This window comes from Remersonia thermophila, chromosome 3 (genome assembly GCF_042764415.1).
Source record: "Remersonia thermophila strain ATCC 22073 chromosome 3, whole genome shotgun sequence".
In the NCBI taxonomy this organism is placed as follows: domain Eukaryota; kingdom Fungi; phylum Ascomycota; class Sordariomycetes; order Sordariales; family Chaetomiaceae; genus Remersonia; species Remersonia thermophila.
The window spans coordinates 4002357-4026467 of NC_092219.1; the positions used below are offsets into that span (position 1 = coordinate 4002357).

Genomic DNA, 24111 nt, shown 5'->3' on the forward strand with positions numbered 1-24111 from the left:
ACGTCCTCAGACACCTGCCCGCAACGGAGCGAATCGACAATCATGCTCTTGCATACAATGGAAATGCGTGCCTGGCTGAGCAGCAACACGCCCGTGCCGCCATCTCAAGCCAGGTAGTTTCCCATCCGGGCCGAAGGTGGTGTGTCAAGCCATCAAATTGGTGTCATAAACGTGCCTACCATACATAACAATTATAGTACAAGTGACATTATCATGCCGAGCCGTGTTGTCCGAAACCGAAGCACCACGTCCCAGGTGCGGCAGTCAGATAGAAGGCACTCCGTGCTAGATCCACCAGCCGTGCACGCCTTCCGCCAGATGCTAGTTGGATTCCCGCAGCACTGCGCGGGTGACTGCCCTCACCCAAAAGACCCTCCCCAGGTCTACAAGCCCTTGTGAGACTTGTTCTCGTCGACGCTGGTGGCCGTCGATGAGCTCTCGGCCCGCTCCTCTTCCTCGGGCCCCATCACCTCCTCAAAGACAGGTTCGGGCTCGTTGATCTCGAACTTTGTCTTGAAGTGCTCGACGTTGGCCGAGTGCGTGCTGCTGTTGGAGCGGCGGCGGGCATTGAAGTAGTTGAAGTCCTCGTCAAGAATGTCATCGTCGATGCGCCCCCTGGGACCAGCGTCAGCCATCCTGGCTCTAAGCACACGGTACGGGAGGACAGGGGACTACATACCAGTTGGCCCGGCCGGCGCCGTTCTTCTTGGTCTTGTTCGGGTCGGTGTCCGGGAAGCCATGCTTGCCAAAGTATTTTGGCAGGGTCTCATGGGGAACGGCCGTGCCCTCCGCCAGGCCGGCATGGTCCTTGTCGTTGAACTTGCGCGACCGAGTCACTGCAGCGCAGCCGATGGTTAGCTCCTGAGAGAGAAGCCCGTGTCGTTGGGGGGGAAGGGAGTCAGCAGGATAAACTTACTGTTGGCGGCTTGTGGACTGTGTTGGATACGAAGGAGGAGGTTGATCGTCTGGATGCGGTTGATCGTCTGGCGGTCGTGGTCAGCGTCGCACAAGGCAATGCGGGGTTGGGCTTGTTTGCCTGCGAAGGGAAGGGGAAACATACAGCTTGATGTCAGGAAGACGCGGATTGTCCCTCGGATGAAGTAGATGATTTAGACGGAGCGCAGCCACCTAGATGGTTCTCTTGGTTGGGTGTGCTGATGTGTGTTGTCAAGGAAGTTGGAATCCCGGCGAGAGGGGATGGAAGCGGTCGTTTTGATGATGGGAGTTGGAAGTCGTCTCTGATGAGCAGAAAGGATTACGAGGTAGAGAAGGGGGTCGAACGGTCCTTTAAGAAGACGTTGGGGGGAGCTCCTGGAAAGCGAGCGACTCCTGTCAACGCCTGGCAATGGACCGCCAATGGATGCAAGCTTGGAGCAGGTTGCCTTGGCATCAACCAGTCACACAAACGATCGGATCTGATCAGGCGAGCATCCCCAACGGGCAATAGCAAGGGGCATCGGGGCGGGACACGGGTAGTGGTGGGGAGCCGGAGAGTCTTGGAGGCGGTGGTAGGAGGTCGCGTGATATGGTGTAAGCGGCTGCTTCTCGTAGGATGAGCCTGGGTCGACTTTCCTGCGGCTTCCATGTCCCCGGTCCCCGGCCCCGCCGGTTGCCCAATTCGGCAGGAAAACGTAACCCAGCGACGGGGAATGACTCTGATTCACCTGGGCTGCAATTTGCGCGGCTTGGGCTCGCCAATTGATGCCGACATCGAGCTACGCAGCCTTCTTTGAGGCCGCCATTGTCATGGCCAACGCTGGCATGCATGCTGGAGACGGGGGAGCATGCCCATGAGGTGTGTGACATCAGCTTCTCCACCTCGGGTCGCAGGGAGAGACTCTCTGGACCTGCCAGCTGCACGACCCCCCGGTATTTTGCGGGGTAGCGCGGCGCCATGCCGCTCCTGGGTTAGTGGGGCCTTGCCAACCGGATCCCGTCTGCCGGTTGCCGCCCCAGAGAGGGCGTGCAAGCGAAGGCCTGGACGCCTCTTTTCACGACGGTTGGAATCGGTGGTTCTGTGCTTAGGCCTCGGAGAATTCCATTTGGACGGGACTCCCGTCGGGCAGCTCTGCAAAAGACAACGGCGGGATCCAGATTCGCCTCAGGGGCATGCTCCATGGGTGGCGTGGTCCAGAGTAGTACCATTGTCGACCGCGTCTCAGGCCAAACGCTCGGCGCTGCCACCATCAGGCCAGCCCCATCCCGGCACCGCCCGAAGCCGTCCGCTGCGAAGGGTTCCATCACGCAACGCGCGGGCGGGCTCCAGGCGGCTGTTTCCAGCCACACCAGAAGCCTCCAGAACGGTCACGCTCCCGCTGGAATCGCAGCAGTGCGCTCTGTGCCAACACGCCCAGCACGTATCGCGTGCTCCGCGTCGCACGGGGAAAAGCTTGTATAGTATGAAGCTACCTGCTAGGTACCGACGACCGACTTGCACGGTCTGTTGTTGAGTCAATCCACCCCAGCTAGGTCGTGCAGACCTACCTCATCAATCTTCCGTATGCTGTGTACCGTGCATTCCTTGGAATAGTGGATCTGCCGCGTCCATGTTTACTGTGGTACGTGCATTGGATGGACATTTATTTGGCCTGGCGGAGCGGGCAGTTCTGCACAGGGACTCGTCTGAGTTGATTTCCCCGTTCCCCTGATTCAGCCAACGAGCATGTGTTGGTTGCTCTGTCTACGTAGACTTGCTCCATGCATCATGATGCTTGGCCGTTGACAGCGTTTCAGGTGATAAAACGAAGCCCATTGTGCAACGGATGCCATGAGGTGACTCCGAAGTCGGCATATTGCGTCACTCGATCCAGCGCTGAGGTCGCCTGCCGCCCCCACGTGCCAAAATTGGGGGGCAGCGCTCTACTATAGGCATTCACCAAGCCGGCCCCAGACAGATATCGAAACCGTCACCGCAGTACGCGACGTCGAGTACCGAATGACTGGTTCTACGCTTTCAAGCCCCTTGGCGTGGCTGTAGAATTTTTTTTTTTTTTTTCGGATGGTCCTCCTCTCGGTTCGGCCTTCTCCTGTGTCCCTCCAACAAGTTTCTTACGAGGTTTCGCCTTGCAGCCGGTGGCAAAGGTTTGGCTTCAGGAAGGGTTGGTAATCCTAGTGACTTGCTTGGCAGCCCGCTAGTTAGTTATCTCCGCCCCAGACCCAACGCCTCCACGGAAATCTTGATCATTACCAATCACTATCAGCCAACCCTCGTCAACCCATCCCGCACTTATCGCGGCGGGCCCACGATTCAAAGCCGCACGCATCGCCCTCGCTTGCGCTCACTCCCTCTGTCGCATCCTCCAAGAATCACCCTTTCAACCATCAAAGGCCACCTCTCACCATCTTGTCGCCACCGCCAAAATGCCGCCCGCGCTGGATCTAACCCCCGACTTCCACCCCACCATGCCCGCACAGACGACAGCCACGGCCGGGTCAAGACGCACCCTCCTCCTCGCCCCTCCCTCGCTCGCCTCGCGCGAGGACCGTCTTAGCGCCCTCTTCGCCGCCCACCCGCGCGCCTCGACCGACCTGCACATGCTCGACCGCCTCGCCGCCGGGCTCGTCTCCCTGCCCCCGTCCACCTATGACCTCGTGCTCGTCCTGACCGACCCCGACGGCTCGCGCCGGGGCGAGGCCGCCGCGCTCCTGGCCGACCGCGCTGTCTGGTCCCGCCTCGTGCCGGCGATCGCGTCCGGGGGGCGGCTTCAAGGCGAGGTCCCGGGCTTCGGCCAAGACGCGGGCTCGGAGAAGGAGGCGGCCGTGCGCAAGGAGGCGGTGCTGGCCGGCTTGGTGGCCGCCGCCGGGGGCGCGGAAGGGTTCGTGAAGCCCGAGTATGCCGAGGAGGTGGTGGTGCCGCTCAAGCTGGGGTTCGGGAAGAAGAACAAGGCGGCGACGGGAGCCAACAACAAGAAGGAGCCCACCACGGCGGCGCCGGCGGGGGTGGGGTTCGTCGACTTTAGCGACGACCTGGACCTGGACGCCGAGGACGACGACAACGTGATCGACGAGGAGACGCTGCTCACGGAGGAAGACATGAGGAGGCCGATCCAGCAGCCGCCAGAGTGCGCGCCGCAGCCGGGGAAGAAGCGGCGGGCGTGCAAGGACTGGTATGTGGAATCCCTGGCAGAGAGCTCGCTCTCGGGGTAGCTCGGGATGACTAACCCCTCTTCCTGAACAGCACATGCGGCCTCGCGGAGCGACTGGAAGCCGAGGAGAAGGCGCGGCGGGCCAAGGCCGACGACCAGCTGAGCGCGCTCAAGCTCAAGTCCGAGGAGCTGACCGAGCTCGACTTCACCGTCCAGGGCAAGACAGGGTCATGCGGGAGCTGCTACCTCGGCGACGCCTTCAGGTGTTCGGACTGCCCATACATCGGGCTGCCGCCATTCGTACGTTCTCTTCCCCCCCGGCGCTGGATGGATCCGCTTGCTGACAGCCGACTTCGAGCAGAAACCCGGCGAGGAGGTCAAGATTCTGAACAATGCGGTTCAGCTCTGAACCACGGCGCCGTGGCTCAGTGAGGATATGCGAGGCAGGGAACAGCACCATGCAGGGCGGTGGAGGAAGGTTTTGCACATGATACCACAAGAGCGTGGGGTTCTGGCCGCCGTGCTGAAGGCATGCCGGCGGCTAGGCCCAACCGAGGACTGGCGGGCGTGGCACAACCCTCATGGATCAGGGTGTGTTGGATGCCGATGTTAGAGCCGTTATGATGTCGTTTTATGGGCGCAAGGCTAGGAGGAAAAGTACGGAGAGCAGTCGAATCAGCTCGCTGGTTTTGCAGATAGACCACCCTTCGGGTACCGGCGCAGCTGAATGAAGGATGACGGGCCCACCGTGGCCCGGATGACAATGGTCGCATCAGGAACGCAAGCAAGATAGAATCGCAATACATCTGATCAACAACTCGTCCAGGATTTCATGGTCTGGACATCGCTAGTCATTATCACGCCAACGCCATACCCTCATGTACACCTCGCCGAAGCCCTTTATGCCATTCCCCGTTGAGCATGAAAAAGAAAATCCCGAGTAACCCTTCGTGTATGCCTCTCAGCCGCCCACTTGGCCGTCTGCCTCTCACTGCCCTGATGACCCCGTGCTGCTCGCGCTCGATGGCCTCGGCGGGATGGGCATCATGACGGGTCCTCCATCCTCCCTCTGCACCGGCACACCTCCTGCACCCATGCCCTGCCCTAACGCCGGCGGCGCAGGCGCCTCGGGAAGCAGCTCCCCATCCTCCGCGCCCCCGCCCCCCATGATATCCCCCAGCTCCGCCGCCGCGGCCAGCTGCTGCTCGGCGGCCAGCCTGTTCAGCTCCTCGAGCCGCTTCTTCTCTGCGGGGTCCACCAAGTCATCATCGTCGCTCCAGTAGGGATCGTCGTCGGGCAGGTGCGGCATGGCCATGCGCTTCCAAAACCGCAGCTCCTGCCGCACGGCGCGGCTCTCGACGCGCTTCTCCCAGCGCGCCGCGTCCTCGTCGTAGCGCTGCCGGAAGCGGCGGAGCATCTCGTTGGCCCGGGCGGCGCGCGCCTGCATCTCCCACATTTGCTCGCGCAGCCGCGAGTTCTCGGCGCGCGCCTCGGCGAGCTGGGCGCGGTAGCTGCGGTGCCAGGCGGCCACGTCGGCGACGTGGCGGGATTTGTACTCGTGGAACTGCTTGAGCATGGTGGCGAGGACGGCGGCGTACTGGGAGAGGAGGGCGGCGTTGGCGTCGCGGGAGAACTTGGCCTTGTCGAGCGCTTCCGAGAGGATCGAGATGAGGGTGTCGAGGTTGGGCTCTTGGGCTGTGCGGGAAGCGTGTCAGCGAGGCGGGTTCGGGACAAGAGAGGATCGGTTGGAGCTGAGGGGGGGTGGAACAACGAAACCTTTGATCTCGTCGCCCGCGGCCTCGATGAGCTCGTCGTTACCCAGCGACTGCGCCCTGGCGCGGCTCCGGACGCGGCCCACGCCGGCCACCACCTCCTCGAGAGTGCGCTGGTTCTCGGCCAGCTGGCGGCTCAGCTCCTCGACCATCCCGTAGATGTAGTTGAGTTCGGCCTGGTGGCCGGCGGGTACGGGGAACGGCGGCATGCCCCCGGGCATGTTGCCGCCGTTGATGCCGTTCATGGCGGCGGTAGGGTCGGTGATGCGGTTGGCGTATCTGCCTACGAGGGCCTTGGAGCAAGTCGGGTATGCACCGTCACGGCGTGACGGACCTGGCGGCGCGGGGTTGCTGATGATGTGGGTTGGTTGAGGTGGAAGCTCTGATGAATCCCAGGAGCTGCGAAACGCCGTAACGTCAAAGATCCCTGCCGTCAGCCCCAGGAGGCCGACAATGGTCCTCTGGCATTCCAAAGGGTCCCGATGTTCTTGATGCTTGCCAACCCGGAAAGCCCCTTTGCAAAAAATGGCTTCGATCGTTCTCCAGAGATTCGGTTTGCACGGTTCACCGAGCAATCCAGAACATGGACTGGCTGGTCTGGTGGAAGGATGTCGAGGACTTGGAGCATCGAGGCGCATGTACCATGGTACCGGTGCTGGTACCGTTCACGGTAATCTGGTAACGTTACAACGAGGGATCGAGGGTTAGGGTTGTCGCGTGGCTTTCTGCTTGTTCTGCAACCTCGGAAACGACCCAAGGGTGGTTGCACACCATAACACAACAACAAGCTCATTGACCCCAGATACCGGCCGCTGTGAAGCAGAACTGATCACGGTACAGATCCATCAACAAACGAGGGCGTAAATTCTGTAGAACTCCAACCTCGACTTCTCGGCCTCGCCCCTCGCGTTCCCGGTCCTCCCTTTTTCGCTACCACAGAGCTCGGGGCTCATCGCTGTCTTCTGCCATGACATGCTCACACACCAACGTGCGATAAATGAGAGCGCCGCATCTCTCACATCACGTTGACCTCCTGCCACCCGGTTCATCACGATGTCAACCCCGCGCGGATTGCCCCTGTCGCAGCAGGGCAGGACGCCCTCACAAACGCACCATGGCGCGGCGGCGACACCCGCGGCGTCCACCCCCTTCTCCATCACCCAGGCCGCTTTCTCCCCTCACGGCCCGCGGTCGTCGCCCCAGCAGGTGAAGAAATCGCCCGCTACGATGGCCACCCTGGGCCGCGGATCGATCGGGCCCGTGAACTTTGACAGCCCATCCGTTTCGGCGGCCCTCGACGCTTTGGGCATCAACCCGGCCGCCGACTCGGTCCTCGACGGGTTTCCCGACTTGAGCCTATCCAGCGAGGAGGACAAGGCGATGCGATTGGACTGGGTCATTTCCACCTTAAGCGTACGTTTTGCGCCCTCGCGAGGCTCACACAAGGAGGGCGGCGACTAACACGCGCCGCTGAAGCGAAGCAAAGGCCTGGTGAGCGAGGCCGGCCTCGAGAGGCTAGCAAAGAAGCTCGAGCTCGAGTTCATGTGGGAAAAGGGAATCGGCAGCGATGACAAGAAGACGTTGATCATCGCCGGGTCTGCGCTCGAGCTGCTGATCGAGTTCTCCAACAACGTCGTCCAGCTGGTCACCCTGAGCTTTCCCGACTCGACCGAGATCGTCAACAAGCACGCCGGCGCCGCCAGCGAGATCCTCTCCAAGGGCCTGCAGCTGGTCGAGGGCCAGAGCCCCTTGACCAAGTCGCTGGACCGCTTCGCGGCCAACTTTGAGCGCTTGGCCATGCTTGACAAGCTGAGCATCAACCCCGGTCTTAACATGTTCGAGGCTGTAGCTGGCATCTACGAGAGCCTCTGCCGCCTCCACGCATGGGAGCTGCAGCGCGCCCGCAGCGAGCACCCTGCCGTGGCCGAAAAGGGCGACAAGCACCTGACGAATCTTGTCATGTGCACCAAGAGCGGCAAGCCCGCCATGAACGAGAGGGGCCGCGTCGGAATGGCCATCGACTACTGGAAGGAAGAAAGGTTTCTGGTGCTGGACGGCGCGCTGGCCACGCGGGCAGCAGACAAGGACCGGATATGGACCATCCTGATCGGATGCGCCCGCCTCGGGGGCCTGGATGTCAGCCCCGTCCGCATCTCCGAATCGTGGATCGGGCCCGACGTCGTCAAGGTGCCGCTGGAGGGCGAGCTGGAAACGGAGGGCCCCATCATCGACTGGATGGAGCCCGAGGCCACTTTCGTTCCTGCGTCAGAACAGGCAAAGGCCGACCCCATGCAGGACTCGCCCCTCCTCGGGCACCGTCTCCCCGACGCCGCGTTCCAAGCCATCTTCGACCCGCCCGTCCCGATGCCGTCGGATTTGTGGTTTGGCATCCGGCGGCTTGGGTGCGTCCTGACGCCGGATCTGCCGAAGGAGAACGCGACGTTCGACAGCCTGGTCCTCGCCGGCCGCAACCTCCCACCGTTGCAGGAATCCAAAACCATCTCGCACAAGAAGATGACGTCGTACGTGGCGGCCGGAGAGACAAAGATCTCGCTGGCGAGCCACGCCTACACGCTCCACGTGGACGACGCCGTGTTCGGCCGGACTGTCTCGGAGATTCTCTTCTCCCACCCCCAGCAGCTCATCACCATTCTTCCGTACCTTCGACAGTACATCTTCCTGGCCACGCTGCTCAAGCGCAGCTTCCAAGAAACCTCCGACCCGTCAGACCTGCTCGGCCCGGCCGAGAAACAATCCTCCGCCTCGCCCGGCACGCCGCAGCCCACGACAACGACGAAGACGGTGACCACCAACGCCTCCGACTACGAGTCCCTCATGTCTGACGATCCCGCCACCCCAACCTTCAACGCGGCCGACGGCGCCAACAGCGAGGGCTCTGCCCTGCCCATCGACGTCGACCTATCCATCACCCCCGATGGCCCGTCCCTGCGGGTGGTCTTCCCATTCCGCGACAGCCAAACGGCGCACGTCACGTTAGAGATAGAGCAGAACGGCCACGTGCGGGTCGCGGCGCAGGACGTGCTGGACGAGCGCAACGCGACGGCCCCCGGCGGACGACAGCGCACGCCGGAGGATTTGGGGGCGTTGTTGGAGAGGCTGGAGGATTTGGGGAAGTGGGTGGAGTTTGTCAGGACGAGGTGGGCTTGACGGCGATGCACAGCGATGCACGGGGTAGCAACAGAGAAATGAAACGAAGGATGGATATGGACAAGGAGCAATGTGAAGAGTCATCGTGGCAGCTTAACACTTGGCAGCACCATGCTTCCTTGGGTCCGAGATTGGTATCGCTCTGGGCCTAGTAGACCGTGGTCAAAGTCGATAGGTCAATCTAGGAGATAACGATCTTGATTCACGTGAGACTCGTCAATAACGGAGCGTGAAGATGCATAAGCATCAGCCGGTGAGATAGGAAGAAGTAGGTGCTGTCTTTTCTCCAGCAGTCTGCCAAACCAACCAAGAAAAAAAAAAAAAAAAAAAAAAAAAAGAGAGAGAGAGAGAGAGAGGCAGAAAAAAAGAACAAGAAAAATAAGAAAAGAAAAATAAAAAGGCACAACCCCGTATAAGCTCGTTTACCGTTCTTGCCATGGTTCATGGTTGGTTTTTGTCTTTTTCATCTCTAAGACTTTTTTATCAAATGATTATTTTTTGTCATGAGCGCAGACATTCTCGCGCCGCCATAAACAATCAGCACCACGCATCTAGATATTATGAGATGGTAGGCATTGGCTCTATAATTCATCACCGTTCTTCTTGGGCCCACCATACATCCACGCATCCATGTCCAGGTTGCCGGACTCCCACAGCAACCTCTAATTAAACTTTGAGGTTGCAACCTGATACATCTTCACATAGGACCATACGCAGGGCGCCAAATCCGCCTGAACCCTGGCTGCCTCACGATGCCGACGGGCTTGTTCGATGATCGGGCACGAACGCGGAAGAGCATAAGAGCGTCGACAGAGACACGAGGGGTCTGTTTGGTTCTTTTGCTAGACACAGCCAGAAATTCGATGATATGATGATGATGATGCATCCAAGCACAACAAAATGTCTTGAAGCCGGTCTAGATTCTCTTCCACCACCTCGGCACCTTGGGCCGGCAACTCATTGGATGCTTTTCGTACCGCATCTTATCGGTGAATCAGCCCAACGCATGCCCCTCGCTTCTGCAGCGACGCTGCATGAAATGTCTCGCTTAGCCGCCAACCTTATTCTGAACGACATGCAGGCCCAGAAACAATGGCAGGGAACCTACATATGCACACATGTGCCGCTATTGCTGCGAGATGGGCCGCTTGGCTCCTCCAGCACCGGGTTGAACAGGGGGGGGGGGGGGGTGGTAAACCGCCGTCCTCTCGATCGCGATCGAACACACACCAAGATGCAAGATTCCCACGTGGGGGAGGGGGGACACGATCGGACGATTGGGGCCATCCACCACGCCCGAACCCGCAGCCATCGTTGCCCGGTCATCACGGCATTTTTGTATAGTACAAAGAGGACCGGGCGGAAACCCCATCGGCGCTACTCGTCGGGAGGATGGTACGATGGGCTGGCTCCCGTCCCGCATCTTGCTTAGGTGGGCGGGGGGAGGAGCTGGGCGAGAGAAGGGCCCTTCGCGAAGGAGCCGTCGCGCCGCGCCGCGGCTGGGCGCGGATCCGTTATCCACCCAGCCCACGACGGCACGGACGATCGGGGGTGGTTTGGAGGATCGGGAACAGCGCCGTGCATGACGCCGTCGCAGCCAAGTGCGGCGCGGGCACGGCATTCACTCTTGACGCATCGGAGCCGATCTGGCCGTCGGCACCTTGGGTGGTTTGCTTGGCCAAGCCTTGTGGTTGATAGTTCGTTCCAGCGCGGCTGGCGCGTGGGGTGGAGTGGATATGATCAGGCAGGACGTGCTGGCGACGATGGGTAATCGCATGGATGAATGCTGGTCAGAACGGGCTGCAGATGTCAGGAGAGGAGGCCCTTTGGTCTTCAACTCGCGTGTTCTGCAGCAATAACGTTATGTGGATATCATCATGAGCGGAAGGCATAACGTAAACAAAGCTATCACGACGACAAATCCGAGGGCCGCATGGCGAGCTCTACTCCATCCACTTCCATGTTCTTCGAACCATGAATCCTCCCCCAAACCCCACCAACAACCGCCTAGTACTAGTTACTACTACTACTACTACTACTAGATCTAGGGCCCAAAATCGATCCCGCTATAGGTGGGAAACGTGCGGCGGCGGGATCTGCAGTCGGTCCCCTGGGCGGCTCCGCCGAGAAAAAGGGGGGAGGTGGAGCGTTTCCTTGGAGCTTGTGACGAAAGAGGGGAGCTCTCTCAACGAGCGAGCATGTTCGGGACCAGGCAGGGGGTTGGGGGGAGAAGAGAGAGGGGGGGGGGGGGGGTGCGAGGGAGGGGCAAAGGAAAGTCCGGGATGACCAACGATGACGCCACGATGATATTGCTTCCTTGGTGCACTGAGTCAGAGCCGATGGAGCAAACGACCACGACTCCAGCCCGTGATACGAGAACTTTTGATGAACCACCCGAGATGCGCAGCCAAAGTCTCGGGACGGACGGGTAATGGTGGCTGATGCGACGGCGATTTTGCCACATCTCGGACGATCATCGTGGTGAACTTTGAAGGTGGTGGCGTCGATGGTGAGCACGTGAATGCTGCTGCCACTCCTCCTCCTCCTCCTGCTGCTGCTGCCGCTGCTGCTGCCTGGGTTGGGCTATTTGGCACGGCCGCTCATTGCTTGATGCATATGGTAGTACATAGGTATCGAGGCTGGGCGGAAGAGGGAAGGGGAACCATGGCAGCGGATACACGTGCGCCGGGTGGAGCCTCCCTCTGGTATGTGAACGACCACCACACCATCACGTCTCAAATCGGCGACCAAGTCTTGCATTACTCGCGCGAGAATGCCTGCGTATTGGAAAGATTCTCCGGGACATTCTGCTGATCCTCGTGGGAGAGGTGGCATGGGATCTGCCCGACGTCACAGTAGCGCAACGCCTTTGCAGCAGCTTGTTCGTGTGTTTTTTTTCCGGCCTAGATTGAGACGCGGACGCGTTTCGCGGCGGATTTTGTCCAGATGCCGGGCTGGCATTGACTTGGCGGCTTTCGGTTCATGCACCCCACAATCACCACATCCCCTGGTCACGCGGGCCTCGATTGGCTCCAAGGAAGCCCCAGCGAGGACGAAAAGCACAGACCCAGAGCCATGCAAGTGCAACTGCCTACCTATGGACCTGACCCGGAAAATTCACCGCCCCAGATTTCGGAGCACGCACCACACCGCATCGCGAGATCTTCTAGCTGGGTACTCTACCTTGGCTACCTAGGTGTACGTACTGCGTAGGTAGTCTAGAAGGAGCTCGGGAGCCATATCGATCAGATGGACGGCGTGCCCATGGGATCCAGGTTTCTGTGATGTATTCTGGGACATTGCAGGGCCAGAATAGAGGACGGGCATCCACATGTTGCCCTCAATTGTCTTCAGTCCTGACTCGTTGACGTCCTAGTTCCGCTGGGTTTGGCTGGCCGCGACCCTCTAGTCCCGTCTGACCGGCCCGGTTGGGGAGAAGGCGATGGGTTGCGGTCGCGCCTGGGCAGGCGTCGGATTTCCTTCCTCGGGCGTTTCCGCGCTGTTGATCTTGGGCCCTGCACCACGCCACCCCTGGCCATGGGTGGGTGGGGCCCGGCCGGCGCTAGCTCCAGGCACAACAGGGCCCCCTGGCCGCAACGCGCCGCAACGCGAAAGACGCGTCAAATCAGCCCGGTAAACAAGAGGGACGCCCGCCCTCCTTCGTGCCCCCCCCCCCTCGGTCGCAATTGTTCGCGCCTCTTTGCGTTTTCCCTCCCTCGCCTCTGGCCCTGGATGTGATCGCTCAGCCTTTGTCCCTCGACTCGTCGCTTGATCACTCTCGTCACCAACATTCCAGAGCGTCTATTCAGGAGAAACAAAGTTGCTCGAGAGCAACCCAACAACCCCGCCGATCGCATCGTCAACTGGAATTCCACATTTTCCCCCCCCCCACCAACTAGGGCGCGCAACCTAGGTACGACACAACGAAAGGAAGTCAAGGACGTCGAGACCCGCCATCCTCTGTCGACGCTGCCCGCTCGAGACCTTGCGTGGCGAGTTTTCTTTTGAGATCCGAGGGAGTCACAGCTCGTCCCTGCCCAAAAAAAAAAAACTCTTTAGGCAGCCGCGAGCGTTATCGACCATGTTCGACGGCCATCTATGATTTTCCCGCTTCGCATCTTCGACTCGACCCCAAGAAAAAACGAAAAAAAAAAGACCCACGAACAACGCCTGAACCTTTCGCCGCTCGCCTAACTCCCGACTCTCTTTCCACCTTCGAGCGACGACCGGCTTCGGCGCTGCCAAAGACCCGAGTCCCTCCTCTCTTGGTTTCATCGCTGCTTTGACGTCGGCGAACCAACTGGAATTCACGGGATTTTGAGACCTTTGGCCTGGTTGCTGTCGCATTTTCGTTCTTTTTGTGCCTCTTGAACGAGGGCGCTCCTGTCTGGTCCAAGCAGGCGGCCGCTCGGCAGCTCGTGCGCTGCCGACTGATCAACCCCCTCTGAATCGCAAGCTGTTGCTTCCGGGACCAACGCACCAAAAGCGACCATGCCGTTCTCCAATGGAGGTGGGGGAACTCTGACGCTACCCTCGCCTACTCACGTCCACAACGTCGACGTGACGGCTACCGTCCGCTCTCTCCGGAGATCCCTCTCGCGATCCCCTTCCAAGTTCCGGCTCTCCGGGCTCACCTCTCCCGCCCCGCAGAACCCGCCAGCGACGACACAATTATCACAGACGTTGGGGCAAGCAACAGCGGCAGCCCCTTCGACGCCGGCCTTCGCAGCCGGGCCGTTCACGCCCATCGCCAACTCCGCGCCTCCCCAGCTTCACGCGACAACGGCGACCCCGTTTCGTCCCAACAACCTCAAGCTATCTGTGCGCTCCACCCGCCCAAAGACGGTCAACAGGCCGCTATCCCGAACCCGCCTCTCGCCAAAGAGCCCCCTGAAGCGAGTCTTTGGCCCCTCCCCCGACTCTGGCAACCAGCTGCCTCCCTCTTCTGCCGCCGAGGTCCAGGGCCTGGAAAACGCCTCCATCCCCGACGTCAGCGCCGCGGTGAGCACCCCCGCGACGCGCCGCAGCTTCGAGCGCCCATCCCGTCTCGCGCACCCCGACAGCTCTTCGACCACGAAGCTCGGGCTCTTCAAGCTGCCCGAGCCCAAAGGCGATCCTTTCCCCTCCATCTCGGTCAGCCCAATGAAGCGGAGCGAAGGGGTCGTGGGCCACGGCGAGCCCAGCTCGGGGAGCCCCGTTGCGAAGCGCCGGAGTCTCCACGGCATCGCGGCGGCCGCCAACGACCTCTCGGTCTTCGACCAGCCGCCCATGTTGCCTCAGGGCTTCGAGATCCACGACGACAGCAACCGCGAGTACCAGCTGACGGGGTCCAGCACCTCGCCCGTCGACGACGTGCCTGCTTCCCCGGCCTCTGCCTCCGTGCCCAAGCGCACATCTTCCTTGCGCAGGAGCACCCTGCAGCAGCGCCACGGCACAAGCCAAGCTTCCATGGGCCGACGGGCCGGCGAGAGGCAGCTGGCGCTGTTTGCGACCGAGCCGGGCACCCCCGTCCCGGCCCCCCGGAGCAGGCCGAGGTTGTCTCTGGACCAATATGTCCCGCCCGACGAGCGGCCGAGCTTGTTTTCCCAGGCCCAACAGTCCGCTTCGCGGCCCATCAGCCAGCCCCACCCGCTGTCGCGCGTCGTCCAGCCATCCTCGGAAAGCTCGAGCCGCATGGATGGCGAGTTTCCCGCCCAAAGACCGCTGCTCCCGCAAGTCCTGTCGAGGTCTCTCCCGCCCGGCTCCCGCCCGCCGCTGGACGACTCGGAGGGCACCTCGACGCCCGACTACAAAGGGGCCAAGCCGCTGCAGTCCGCCTTCAGGTCGACGGGGCTCGTCTCCAAGATGAAGGGCAAGGGCGACGATGCTTTTGATCTGCCTTCAGCAAAGGTCGCCCCGATGCCCGACACTCCCTGCAAGAAACAGCCTTACTACTCGGCCACCTACCCCCCTCGGAGCGGCGGGGGCAGCAGCGGTCGGCGACGCCGCATCTCTTTGGGCAGCCCGTCGTCGCCGTTCAGCGCGGTCGCGCCCCCGGTCCGTGGTGACCTGTTTGGCACCCAGGACAAACCGGGCAACCGGCTTTTCAAGCAGCTCCGTGCCGGCCACGCCAGGCAAGGAAGCATGCTGAGCCTGGACTGCGAGGAGGCCATCGACACCACCGAGGCCAGCGAATCTCTTCCCCCGACCCCGACCAAGAACCTGTTTACCAAGTCGCACACGACGCCTGCGGAAGACGTGGCGACGCCCGATGACAATCGCTCCTTCGCCGCCCGCTCTCGCCTGTTTGCCCCTGGCACCGGTCTTCGCGCCACCAATGCGCAGGCGAAGCTGGCTCTGGACACCCAGCCGGACGACCCTGTGAACCCGCTCGACGCCATTAGCCGCCCGTCGACCCCCTACACCAGCGAGTCGCCTTGCGTGGGCCTTTCCTTCGCGGCGCGGGCCGAGAGCGGCGCCCATCCCGCTCTGTTCGCCACGCCCGCTCCGGTGCGTACTTCGACGGGCCTGTTCATGGCCCGGAACCGCGCCTCGCAGCGGCGGACGTCCATTGGGCTTAGTCCGACGGAGGCCGAAACCCCCGGACCTCACACTCCGCAAGAGACGGTCGGCGGCTCCATGACGCCTCCCGATCCGAGCAGCCTGTCGATTTCCAACCCTCCGGATACGCGCAACAGCGCGTCCCACACCCCGGCTACCCCCAGCCACACCCAGTCGAGGTCCTTGTTCTCCAGCCTCGCCAGCCGGCGGGCGAGCATCACGCCTCAGAATGCCCACGTCCCGACCGACGTTGACGAGTCGCTGGTGGCACGGTTCGACAAGGCCGAGGTCATCGGCCATGGCGAGTTCTCCCAGGTATACCGCGTGGTCAAGGCCTCGGCCCCTTTCTCGTTCATGCTGGGGTATTCCACCACCCCGCGAACGCCCTCAAGCCCCAGATCCGAGCAGGTGTACGCCGTCAAGAGGCTCAAGATGCCATTCCATGGAGCCAAGGGTCGCAAAGCCCGGCTTCGGGAAGTGTCCATCCTGCAGTCCCTGCGCCACTCCAGCAAGGTGGTGCAGCTGATCGACAGCTGGGAGCACCAGGGCCACCTCTACATCCAGACCGAGTTCTGCGCCGAAGGCAACCTTGCCGTCTTCCTCAAGACCGTGGGAGAGCGGGGTCGCCTTGACGACTTTAGGATCTGGAAGATCCTATTGGAGACGGCTCAGGTACGTGTTTTTCCAGCTGACAGGCGCTCCGCGTGGCCGTATCTCTAACGCACACGACAGGGCTTGGCCGCGATCCACGAGGCCGGCTTCATCCACCTCGACATCAAGCCCGCCAACATCTTGATCACGTTTGACGGCTACCTCAAGATTGGCGATTTCGGGCTCGCCACCTCGTGGCCCGCAGCCAAGGGCATCGAGGGCGAAGGCGACCGCGCCTATCTTGCACCCGAGATCCTCAACGGCCAGTACGACAAGCCGGCCGACGTCTTCTCGTTGGGTCTCATGATCCTCGAGGTGGCCTGCAACGTCTTCCTTCCCGAGAATGGCGCGGCCTGGTCCGCTCTCCGAGTCGCGGACTTCAGCGGCGTTCCGTACCTGACCTCCGGAGAGGCCGGTGCCCTTGCCCGCGACGCCAACGGCCTCCCCCTCGACAACGATTCCGGCGTTGATATTACCAGCGACTCTTCGTTTTTCGGATCCATGACGTATGACGCCAAGAACCTCTTCGGGGCGCCGAAGCGCGCCGAGCTGCAGCGCCCGCCCAGCTTCATGCTGGATCCGCTGGATCCAAACTCCCTCGACAACCTCATCCTCTGGATCCTCCAGCCGAACCCCGCCGACCGCCCGACCGCCGAGCAGATCCTGGCCTTTGAGTCGGTGGCGTGGATCTCGGCCCGCCGAGCTGCCGGCGCCACCGTCTTTGAGGGCAACTGGGGTCCTCAGGTCGGTCCTTCTGGGGCAGAGGAACTTGTCGATACGGAGATGACGGATGCCTAAACGGGGCCGACGTCGACTCCCAGCATCTTTGGCCTCGGAGCCATGGTTCCTGGATATGCCGGCGCTTTCAAGGCGTGGCTGTTCAGGAAAGCTTGTTTGAGTACCACGTGTTGATCTGGACCAATCCATCTTTGGGTCCGTCGCGTGTCTTGTATGCGCGCCGACCTTGGTCTGTTTCAACGATTAGCGATTGTTTTGGAGCAGAACAGCTCTGCTCACGACTTGCTCGTCGACGCACAGGGCGACATTTTCCTTACTCTTTGTGTTCCATTTCGATGGCTTTCGTTCCCGTTGCCTGTCATTCCTTTGCGTTTTGCTCGGTGGTGGTGTGGAAGGGATCGGGTCGACGGTTTCCCGCTGGGATCTTTTGTTGGAACTGGAGGAAACGAAAACATTGCCGGGCGAAAGGATTCATATCGGAACGACGGCGTTGGTTGGGCGGCGGCCTTTGCGTTTTAACACCTGACATGAGCGGGCGTTTTTTTCAACGGCGGTCTGTCGGACACACAGGATACCCCTCCGGATCGGCGACGTGCATCATGAGGAGGACCATCGCATCGCCATGCATCCGTGTATAGGCTACGGGCAGGCGGGCGGGTTAGCATTGCCGGGCGCTGGGAAACTGGAGGTGGGATTTGCTCCTTGGACTGGATGGGTGGGCGGTTTTTGGCGCTCTCTGTCTGCTGCTTCTGCATCTTACTTTTATCTTTTTCTTTTCCTTTGTCGTTTCTGTCTGTTTGGAAGGGATATTCATCAGTGGCCACGAGCTCGCTGGGAGGAGGAATCATGAACGAGGCATGATGCGAATGACACGACGATTTACGCATAGCAGAGAAGGAGGTCTGCCTCACCTTGTATTTTTTGTGTACCACCATTAGCTCTGTAGCTAATCATTTCCTTTGTCGATCAAGAGACTTGCGAGTCGAGATTGTGCTTGGCAGTGATGGTGTGATAGTGACGGCGCGATGAGCGACGCGAAGGAAGGACACGACGGTGCCGCGCCTGGTGAGCGCCCGAATTTTGTCTTTTCTCTCCGAGACGGATGGACAGCGAGGTCCATGGTACAATAGGTACGTATGCTGTTGAGCGTGCCGTCGTCGGTCGCCGTGCGCTTCAAGGGTTCGAGGGCGTCTGCGCCAGACACTTGCCATGCCGTTGGCCCTTGGGAGAAGAAACGCGGAGGAGGCGTTGGCCGCGTAGCTCTCGCGTTTGAGAAATCCAGGGGGAGGAAAAGAAGCAGTTGAGTCCGGTCGACGCACGTTGAAATGAACGCTTGCGTTGGGAAAAGCGTGGTTGCCCCGGCAAAGCGACTAACTAGCTAGTTAGGCAAGGGAACGGCAGAGCGGCGGCGTTGACGAGGTGGTCTTGGTGAGCGAAGCTTTGGACAAGGGGTCGGCGGGGGGACGAGGACCGTCCTTGGTTAGCGCGCGCGCGCGCGCGCGCGACAAGAAGAAGGACGGGACACTTGGATGACGACAAGGCGGGTGAGTTGCGTGCGTGCGCGCGCGTCGGGATGCTGGCCGCTGAGGACGGCGCGGGCGTGTTGCGGGGGGTGAGACCGTCCCGGGACGAAAGCCCGTCGTGGGGAGCTTGGGGATGGCAGAGGCAGAGAGAGGGATGGATATGGATATGGATATGGATGGATGCATGTGATGTGATGGATAGGCTGAGAGAGGGCCCTAGCGGACATGGACGTGTCTTGTCTTGTGCCGTATCACCTTCTCGCTCTCGCTCTCGCCGCATCGATGTTTGGATCGCTCGCGCGTGGTGTAAGCCTCATCGCCGACCTCGCAAGAATGCAAGCGGGACACCATGGTCGATTCTCGATGGCAGGGTGGAGGCACGCCGCACCGCATACGTGTGCTGAGGGTGTAGTTCGACGCTCAAGACAAGCCGAGGCCATCCCTCTAGGTTTCCTGGATCTGCTCAAGTCACCATGCGAGAGACCGGTGGGACACGTCTGCTGGGTAGCTGCTCTACTTCTAAGCAACGGCAGCTCACCATGGCTTGGCCTGGCTACGGGATAGCAGCCACCGCGAACAAGGTGCGACACAGGAAGCAATTTCCGCTTGATCATGTCGTTGTCGTTGTCATGTTGCTTTTCTGATCAACTACCCTCACCGTCTTACTCAACAAGGTGAATGAAGAAAACAAAAAGGCGAAATTTCACACGCCAGACAGAAATGCCGGATCCCCAACCCCCAAGAAAACCGCCCATCCAAATCCATAGACCAGACACCATGAACGCCTGTCCACCCTAGCCCGCTGACATGGTGTTGTTGTTGACGCATGCGCACACGCAAGGTACTAGCACACGAGAGAGTAAAAGAAACGAAACGAGGGAACATCACTCAAAAGACCCGGCCCCAAACAGCCCGCCAACAATCTTGACCCGGCCCTCGGCTCCCTTGACCTTCTTGGCCTCCCTGCGCCTCTCGGCCTCGGCCAGCGCTGCCCGCCGCTCCGTCTCGCGAGCGAGGTAGCTGATGCCGCACCGCTTGCCGGCGGGCTTGCGGATGCGCATCCCGTCCGCGGCGGCGGCGGCTCCGCTCGTCGTGGGCCTGAACGTGTTTCCTCCTCCGGTGGTCGCGGTCGGGGTCGTGGTCCCCGAGGACGACGAGGAGGAGGAGCCGGAAGAGGCGGAGAGGAGGGAGTTGGTCGTCGCGCGGCGGAGGAGGGCGGGGACCTTGAACCCGCTTCCGCTGGCGCTGGCGCTGGCGCTGGCGCTCCCGGCTTCGCCGACCGAAGGGGACGACCCGGTCGCAAAGGCGAGCTTGCTGGCGCCGCCGACGCTCGAGGCCGAGGAGGCGCTGCGCTTGAGCGAGATGCGGTCGACGATCTCGGCGGGCGCGTGCTTGGCCCCCGGACGGCTGCGACGCGGGTTGCGGTTCTCCTTGTTGCTGCTGGTGCCGCTGCCGCTGCCTGCGCTGTGGGAGGACTGCGGACGAGCGTCGTCCTGGCCGTCTTTCTCATCCTCCTCCTCCTCCTCGTTGTCAGAAGAGCCGAACTCGGTGGCGGGGATGATGGAGGACGAGGTCTGGAAAGGCTCGTCGAGCAGGTTGGAGAGCGACGCGCGGATCTCGCTGAGGTTGGCGGGCTTCTTGCCGCCGACGGTGCGGCGCGGGTTCTTACCCGCCGGGGCAGGAAGAGCAGCCGCAGCATCAGCATCAGCATCGGCAGCAGCAGCAGCAGCAGCAGCAGGCTGGGGCTGGCTGTTAGGCACGACGTCGCTCTGGCCCGAGGTCGAAGCCTGGCTCTCCAGCCCCGGGACCGGCGGCGGCGGAGCAAAGATGAAGTCCATGTCGTCGTCGCTGCCGTGGTCCTCGATGGTGCGCAGGAAGGCCTGGTTGCGGGGGTTCTCGGCCACCTTGCTGATGCGCTCGTCGGCGAAGAGGGCGCGCTGCATCTTTGCGAACTGACGGCGCTTCATCCGGCGGCGGGCCTCGCCTCTGTCGTCCGAGTCGGAGAGCTCGTCCCAGTTGCCGGCGCGCTTGCGCCGCAGCATGCCCGTCGTGATGTCGTGGAAGAGCTTCTCGACTTGCTTCTCATCGGCAGCGCGCTCGCGGTCGCTATCATGATGGATCCTTTGTCAGCAAGCGCCAAGTCACGTAAGCAGCACCTCGGCTCGATCCATCACTTACGCGTAAAAGGCCGCCAGCTTCCTCTCCTCATCCTTGTCCGCCTTCGTCTCGTCGTCGATCATGTCCTTGACCGACTGATCATCGTCTTCGTCCTCGCTATCCTCGCCATCGGCGCCGCCGAGCCCGGCATACTCATCTTCGGACTCCTCGGCCTGCTCCTCGACCATCTCGCGCGCCTTGCTCTTCTTCTTGTCAAAGGCCTCCTTGCGCCTCTTCTCCTTGAGCGCGGCCTTCTTCATGGCGGAGAAGGCGTCGTTCTTGCGCACGGTGCCGAAGCCGAACTCGTCGGTCTCGGCGCCGTCGGGCTCGCCGTCGTCTTGGTCGGCGGCGGCGGCGGCCGAACGCCGGCTCGGCGACGCGGGGGCGAGGTCGACCTTGCGCCTCAGCTTCCCGGTCCGGCGCACCAGGGGCGACTCGCCCTGCTCGTCCGCCTGGGTGCGGCTGACGGGGACGGTCTGGACGGTCGAGTGAGGCGGGTCGACGAAGCGCTGGCGGAGAGGCGAGAAGTTGTGGAACCCCTCGTCCTGGGTCGCCTGGATGAACTCGGAGGACTGGGTTTGCGAGAGGTTCTGGCTCTGCTGGAGGAAGGGGTCGAAGCCGTGGGCCTGGGACTGCAGGAAGCCGAGCTGCACGCCCTGGGTCTCGGCCTGCTGCGTCTCGCGCGCCGGCTGGCTGTCGAGGATCATGTCGTCGCCACCCACCTCCTGGGCGGTCTGGGAGAAGTTGGAGTCGGGGAAGGCCGTCACGTCAAAGGTGGGCCGCGGCTGGGATGGCGAGGCTTGAGAAAGGCCAGGGCTCGTCTGGCTGTCGTCCATGGTGCCGGCGAAGATCTGAGTCAAGCCGAGCCCAGCAGGGCCGGCGACTGGGAGGCCGGGGATGAAGGTCTTGGTGGCGGAGCGCAGCACCGACGTGGGGACGCTGGGAGGGTCGGCGGTGCGGGCCGAGGGCGAACCAGGGACGCGCGCCTTGGGCTGAGGGGTGGCCTTGACCGTCGGCTCCGCCTCCTCCTCGTCGTCCGTGACGATGGCGGTGGTGGCTTGCTTTCTCAGCCTGCGGCGAGCCTGCTTGGGACCGGGAAGATCCTCGTCATCGGAAGCTTCGCCTTCGACCTTCTCGGCCTCGCCCGACTCTGACACTTCGGCAGCGTCATCCACCAGTTTGCCTTTGGCATCATCGTCATCATCATCTTCTCCCTCCTCCTCCTCCTCTTCTTCTTCCTCCCCTTCCTCCTCTTCCTCCTCGGACCCGGAGAGCTCGATTTCCTTTTCGTCCGCATCGCCCTCAAACTCCTCATCATCGCTGTCGTCCCAGCCAAGAGGATCCTCCTCATCCTCCTCGCCCAGCCTCTTCTTCCTCCTCCTCTCGGCCTTTGCGTCCTCCCTCTCGCGCGCCATGATCTCCTCGGCCTCCTTCCTTGCCTTCTCGACGATGTCCTCGACCTCCTGCAGCTCCCGCTCGCGCTCCTCGGCCGTCTGGACGTGGATGCCCTTGGCGCGCAGCTCCTCGATCTGGCGGTCGCGCTCGAGCCGGGCCTGCTGGCGGGCGCGCTGGAGAAGCGTCGCCTGCAGCTCGGCGGCGGACATGACGGTCTCCTGGTGGTTCTGCGGGTTGCCGAGCTTGCTGCTGGCGGCGCGCGAGGGCGGGGCGGGCAGCCTGTCGGGGTCGTCGAGGTTGGCGAGGCGGCGGAGGCGCTGGAGGGCCTGCGCCTCCTTGGCCTGGTGGAGAGGGACGCGGTCGAAGATGGCGTCGATCCTGGACTTGCGGGTGGGCACGACCTGGAGGTCGTCCTCGTCGTCGAGGCTGAGGGTGGCGGTGTGGACGGGGATGGACGGGAGCTTGACCCGGAAATTGCGTTTCTGGGGAAGAGCGGACTTGGAGGGTTCCTCCAGGTCCGCGGCCGTCGCTTTGCCTTTGCCCTTGTCCGAGGCAGCAGCGGCTTGCGGGGCATCTTGAGAAGCCTCCGTCTCGGTCGGGGCGGTGGCAACGGTCTTCTCGGCCTTGTCCTCGTCGGCAGCCGCTCCTACCGGCGGCGAGCTAGGCGGCGTGTCGCCATCGTCCTTCATCTCCACATCGCTCGGGTGCCCTGACGGGGGCGTCGGCGGGCGGCTTGAGCTCGGAGCCGGAGCCGGAGCCGGAGCCGGAGCCGGAGCCGGAGCCTCGGCGGGCTTGTCGACCGAAGCTGCGCTCGCGCTGTTGGGCCTGAAGTTGAACCTCTCAAACAGGGTGTCCTTGGTGATCTTCTTTTTGACCTTGGCCTCGTGAGCGAGCTGCAAGCTGCGGGCCAGCCGCTGGGTCTCGCGGTTCATCTCCTCGAGGGCCTTCTTGCTGGCCTTGCGGGGGGCGCGGGCGGGAGCGTCCTGGGTCAGCTTGCGCCCGGCGTCGTCGTCCGTCATGTTGTTGTCATGGTTGTCCTCGTCTTCGTCGTCGATGGACATGATGCTCTCCTCCATGGCCTTGCGGCGCTCGGCTTGTTTCCGGGCCTCCTCGGCTTCCCGGGCGAGCCGTTCCCGGCGCTTCTTCTCGACGAGGGCGGCAAAGCGGGGGTTCTTCAGGCCAGGCAGGTTGCTGTCATCGTTGTCGTCGTCGTCGCCGTCATCGCTGTGGTCTCCCGAGCGATATTGGGGCTTGGAAGGCGAGACAAAGAGGCCTGGTGAGCCCGGGCCGTCCTTTTGGGGCGAGATGAAGAGGCCCGGCGAGAAGGCCGCGGCCGGGGGAGCGGCGGTGTCGGGGGTTGGGCTGCGCTGGCGGCGAGAAACGAGCTTTCGTGGACGGGCGGGGCGAACCTCATCTTCGCTCCCATCGTCGCTATGGGCGACGTTCTGGGCCGGCTTGAACGAGCCGGGGCGTGCGGTGGTCGGGGCGTCGTCGTCGTCGTCTTCTTCGGACGCTTCCTCTTGTTGTACCGCGTTGCGGGCGAGCATGCGGGCAGCCATCTTGCCCCTGGGGCGCAGGATCTCGTCCTCGCCGTCGGAGCTGCCGTCGGAGAGAGCATCCATGCGGCTCTGCATGATCAAACGCGTGGTGGCGGTGGTGGGCGACACGCTGCGGGAGCGGCGCGAAGAGGGCGACGATGACGGGGAGGACGCCATGGTGCCCGCTTGGAAAGTTGACCTCGGTCGGTCGGAGGGAAATGAACAACCAAACACAAAAACAAAGAAAACAAAAAAAAAAAAAAATTAGACAGCTGGATTTCCTCTGAGGACAGAATCCCGAGATCTGTCTCCTCAGTTTGGAGTCAAGGTCAAGAAAGAGGATGGAGGTGTTGGCGGTGCATGGGGAAATGGAAATGGAAAAGGCAGGGCTCCGTGTCCCAATTCCTTCAATTGTCCAGTCATGCTAACGTTGGCGGGGAGGACGCGCCGAGACGCGTTCGTTTGGTGGAAATGAAAGCTTCTGGCGCGTTGAGGCGCGCCATCCCTGTTTGTGCACCCCCAATACGGCAACTTACACAGTAGT

At 62.0% G+C, this 24111-nt stretch overlaps 6 protein-coding genes across 6 annotated transcripts; 3 read left to right on the forward strand and 3 right to left on the reverse strand.

Moving 5' to 3' along the window:
* Positions 1-383: 383 nt before the first annotated feature.
* On the reverse strand, positions 384-1058 carry VTJ83DRAFT_3973 (uncharacterized protein; the record flags this gene model as incomplete). The annotated part of the gene is made up of 3 exons (XM_071010410.1): positions 384-615; positions 680-836; positions 917-1058. The coding sequence occupies 3 exons, from the start codon at positions 1056-1058 to the stop codon at positions 384-386; spliced, it is 531 nt and encodes a 176-aa protein (XP_070867851.1).
* A 2302-nt stretch (positions 1059-3360) lies between these two features.
* Positions 3361-4494, forward strand: VTJ83DRAFT_3974 (uncharacterized protein; the record flags this gene model as incomplete). The annotated part of the gene is made up of 3 exons (XM_071010411.1): positions 3361-4106; positions 4178-4385; positions 4447-4494. The coding sequence occupies 3 exons, from the start codon at positions 3361-3363 to the stop codon at positions 4492-4494; spliced, it is 1002 nt and encodes a 333-aa protein (XP_070867852.1).
* Positions 4495-5073: 579 nt separating this feature from the next.
* VTJ83DRAFT_3975 (uncharacterized protein) lies at positions 5074-6102 on the reverse strand (the record flags this gene model as incomplete). The annotated part of the gene is made up of 2 exons (XM_071010412.1): positions 5074-5780; positions 5862-6102. 2 exons carry the CDS (start codon positions 6100-6102, stop codon positions 5074-5076), a joined length of 948 nt encoding a protein of 315 aa, XP_070867853.1.
* An 808-nt stretch (positions 6103-6910) lies between these two features.
* On the forward strand, positions 6911-9025 carry VTJ83DRAFT_3976 (uncharacterized protein; the record flags this gene model as incomplete). Its single annotated transcript, XM_071010413.1, has 2 exons — positions 6911-7270; positions 7334-9025. The coding sequence occupies 2 exons, from the start codon at positions 6911-6913 to the stop codon at positions 9023-9025; spliced, it is 2052 nt and encodes a 683-aa protein (XP_070867854.1).
* A 4491-nt stretch (positions 9026-13516) lies between these two features.
* VTJ83DRAFT_3977 (uncharacterized protein) lies at positions 13517-17014 on the forward strand (the record flags this gene model as incomplete). The annotated part of the gene is made up of 2 exons (XM_071010414.1): positions 13517-16237; positions 16298-17014. The coding sequence occupies 2 exons, from the start codon at positions 13517-13519 to the stop codon at positions 17012-17014; spliced, it is 3438 nt and encodes a 1145-aa protein (XP_070867855.1).
* A 2347-nt stretch (positions 17015-19361) lies between these two features.
* On the reverse strand, positions 19362-23744 carry VTJ83DRAFT_3978 (uncharacterized protein; the record flags this gene model as incomplete). The annotated part of the gene is made up of 2 exons (XM_071010415.1): positions 19362-20583; positions 20656-23744. The coding sequence occupies 2 exons, from the start codon at positions 23742-23744 to the stop codon at positions 19362-19364; spliced, it is 4311 nt and encodes a 1436-aa protein (XP_070867856.1).
* Positions 23745-24111: the final 367 nt, after the last annotated feature.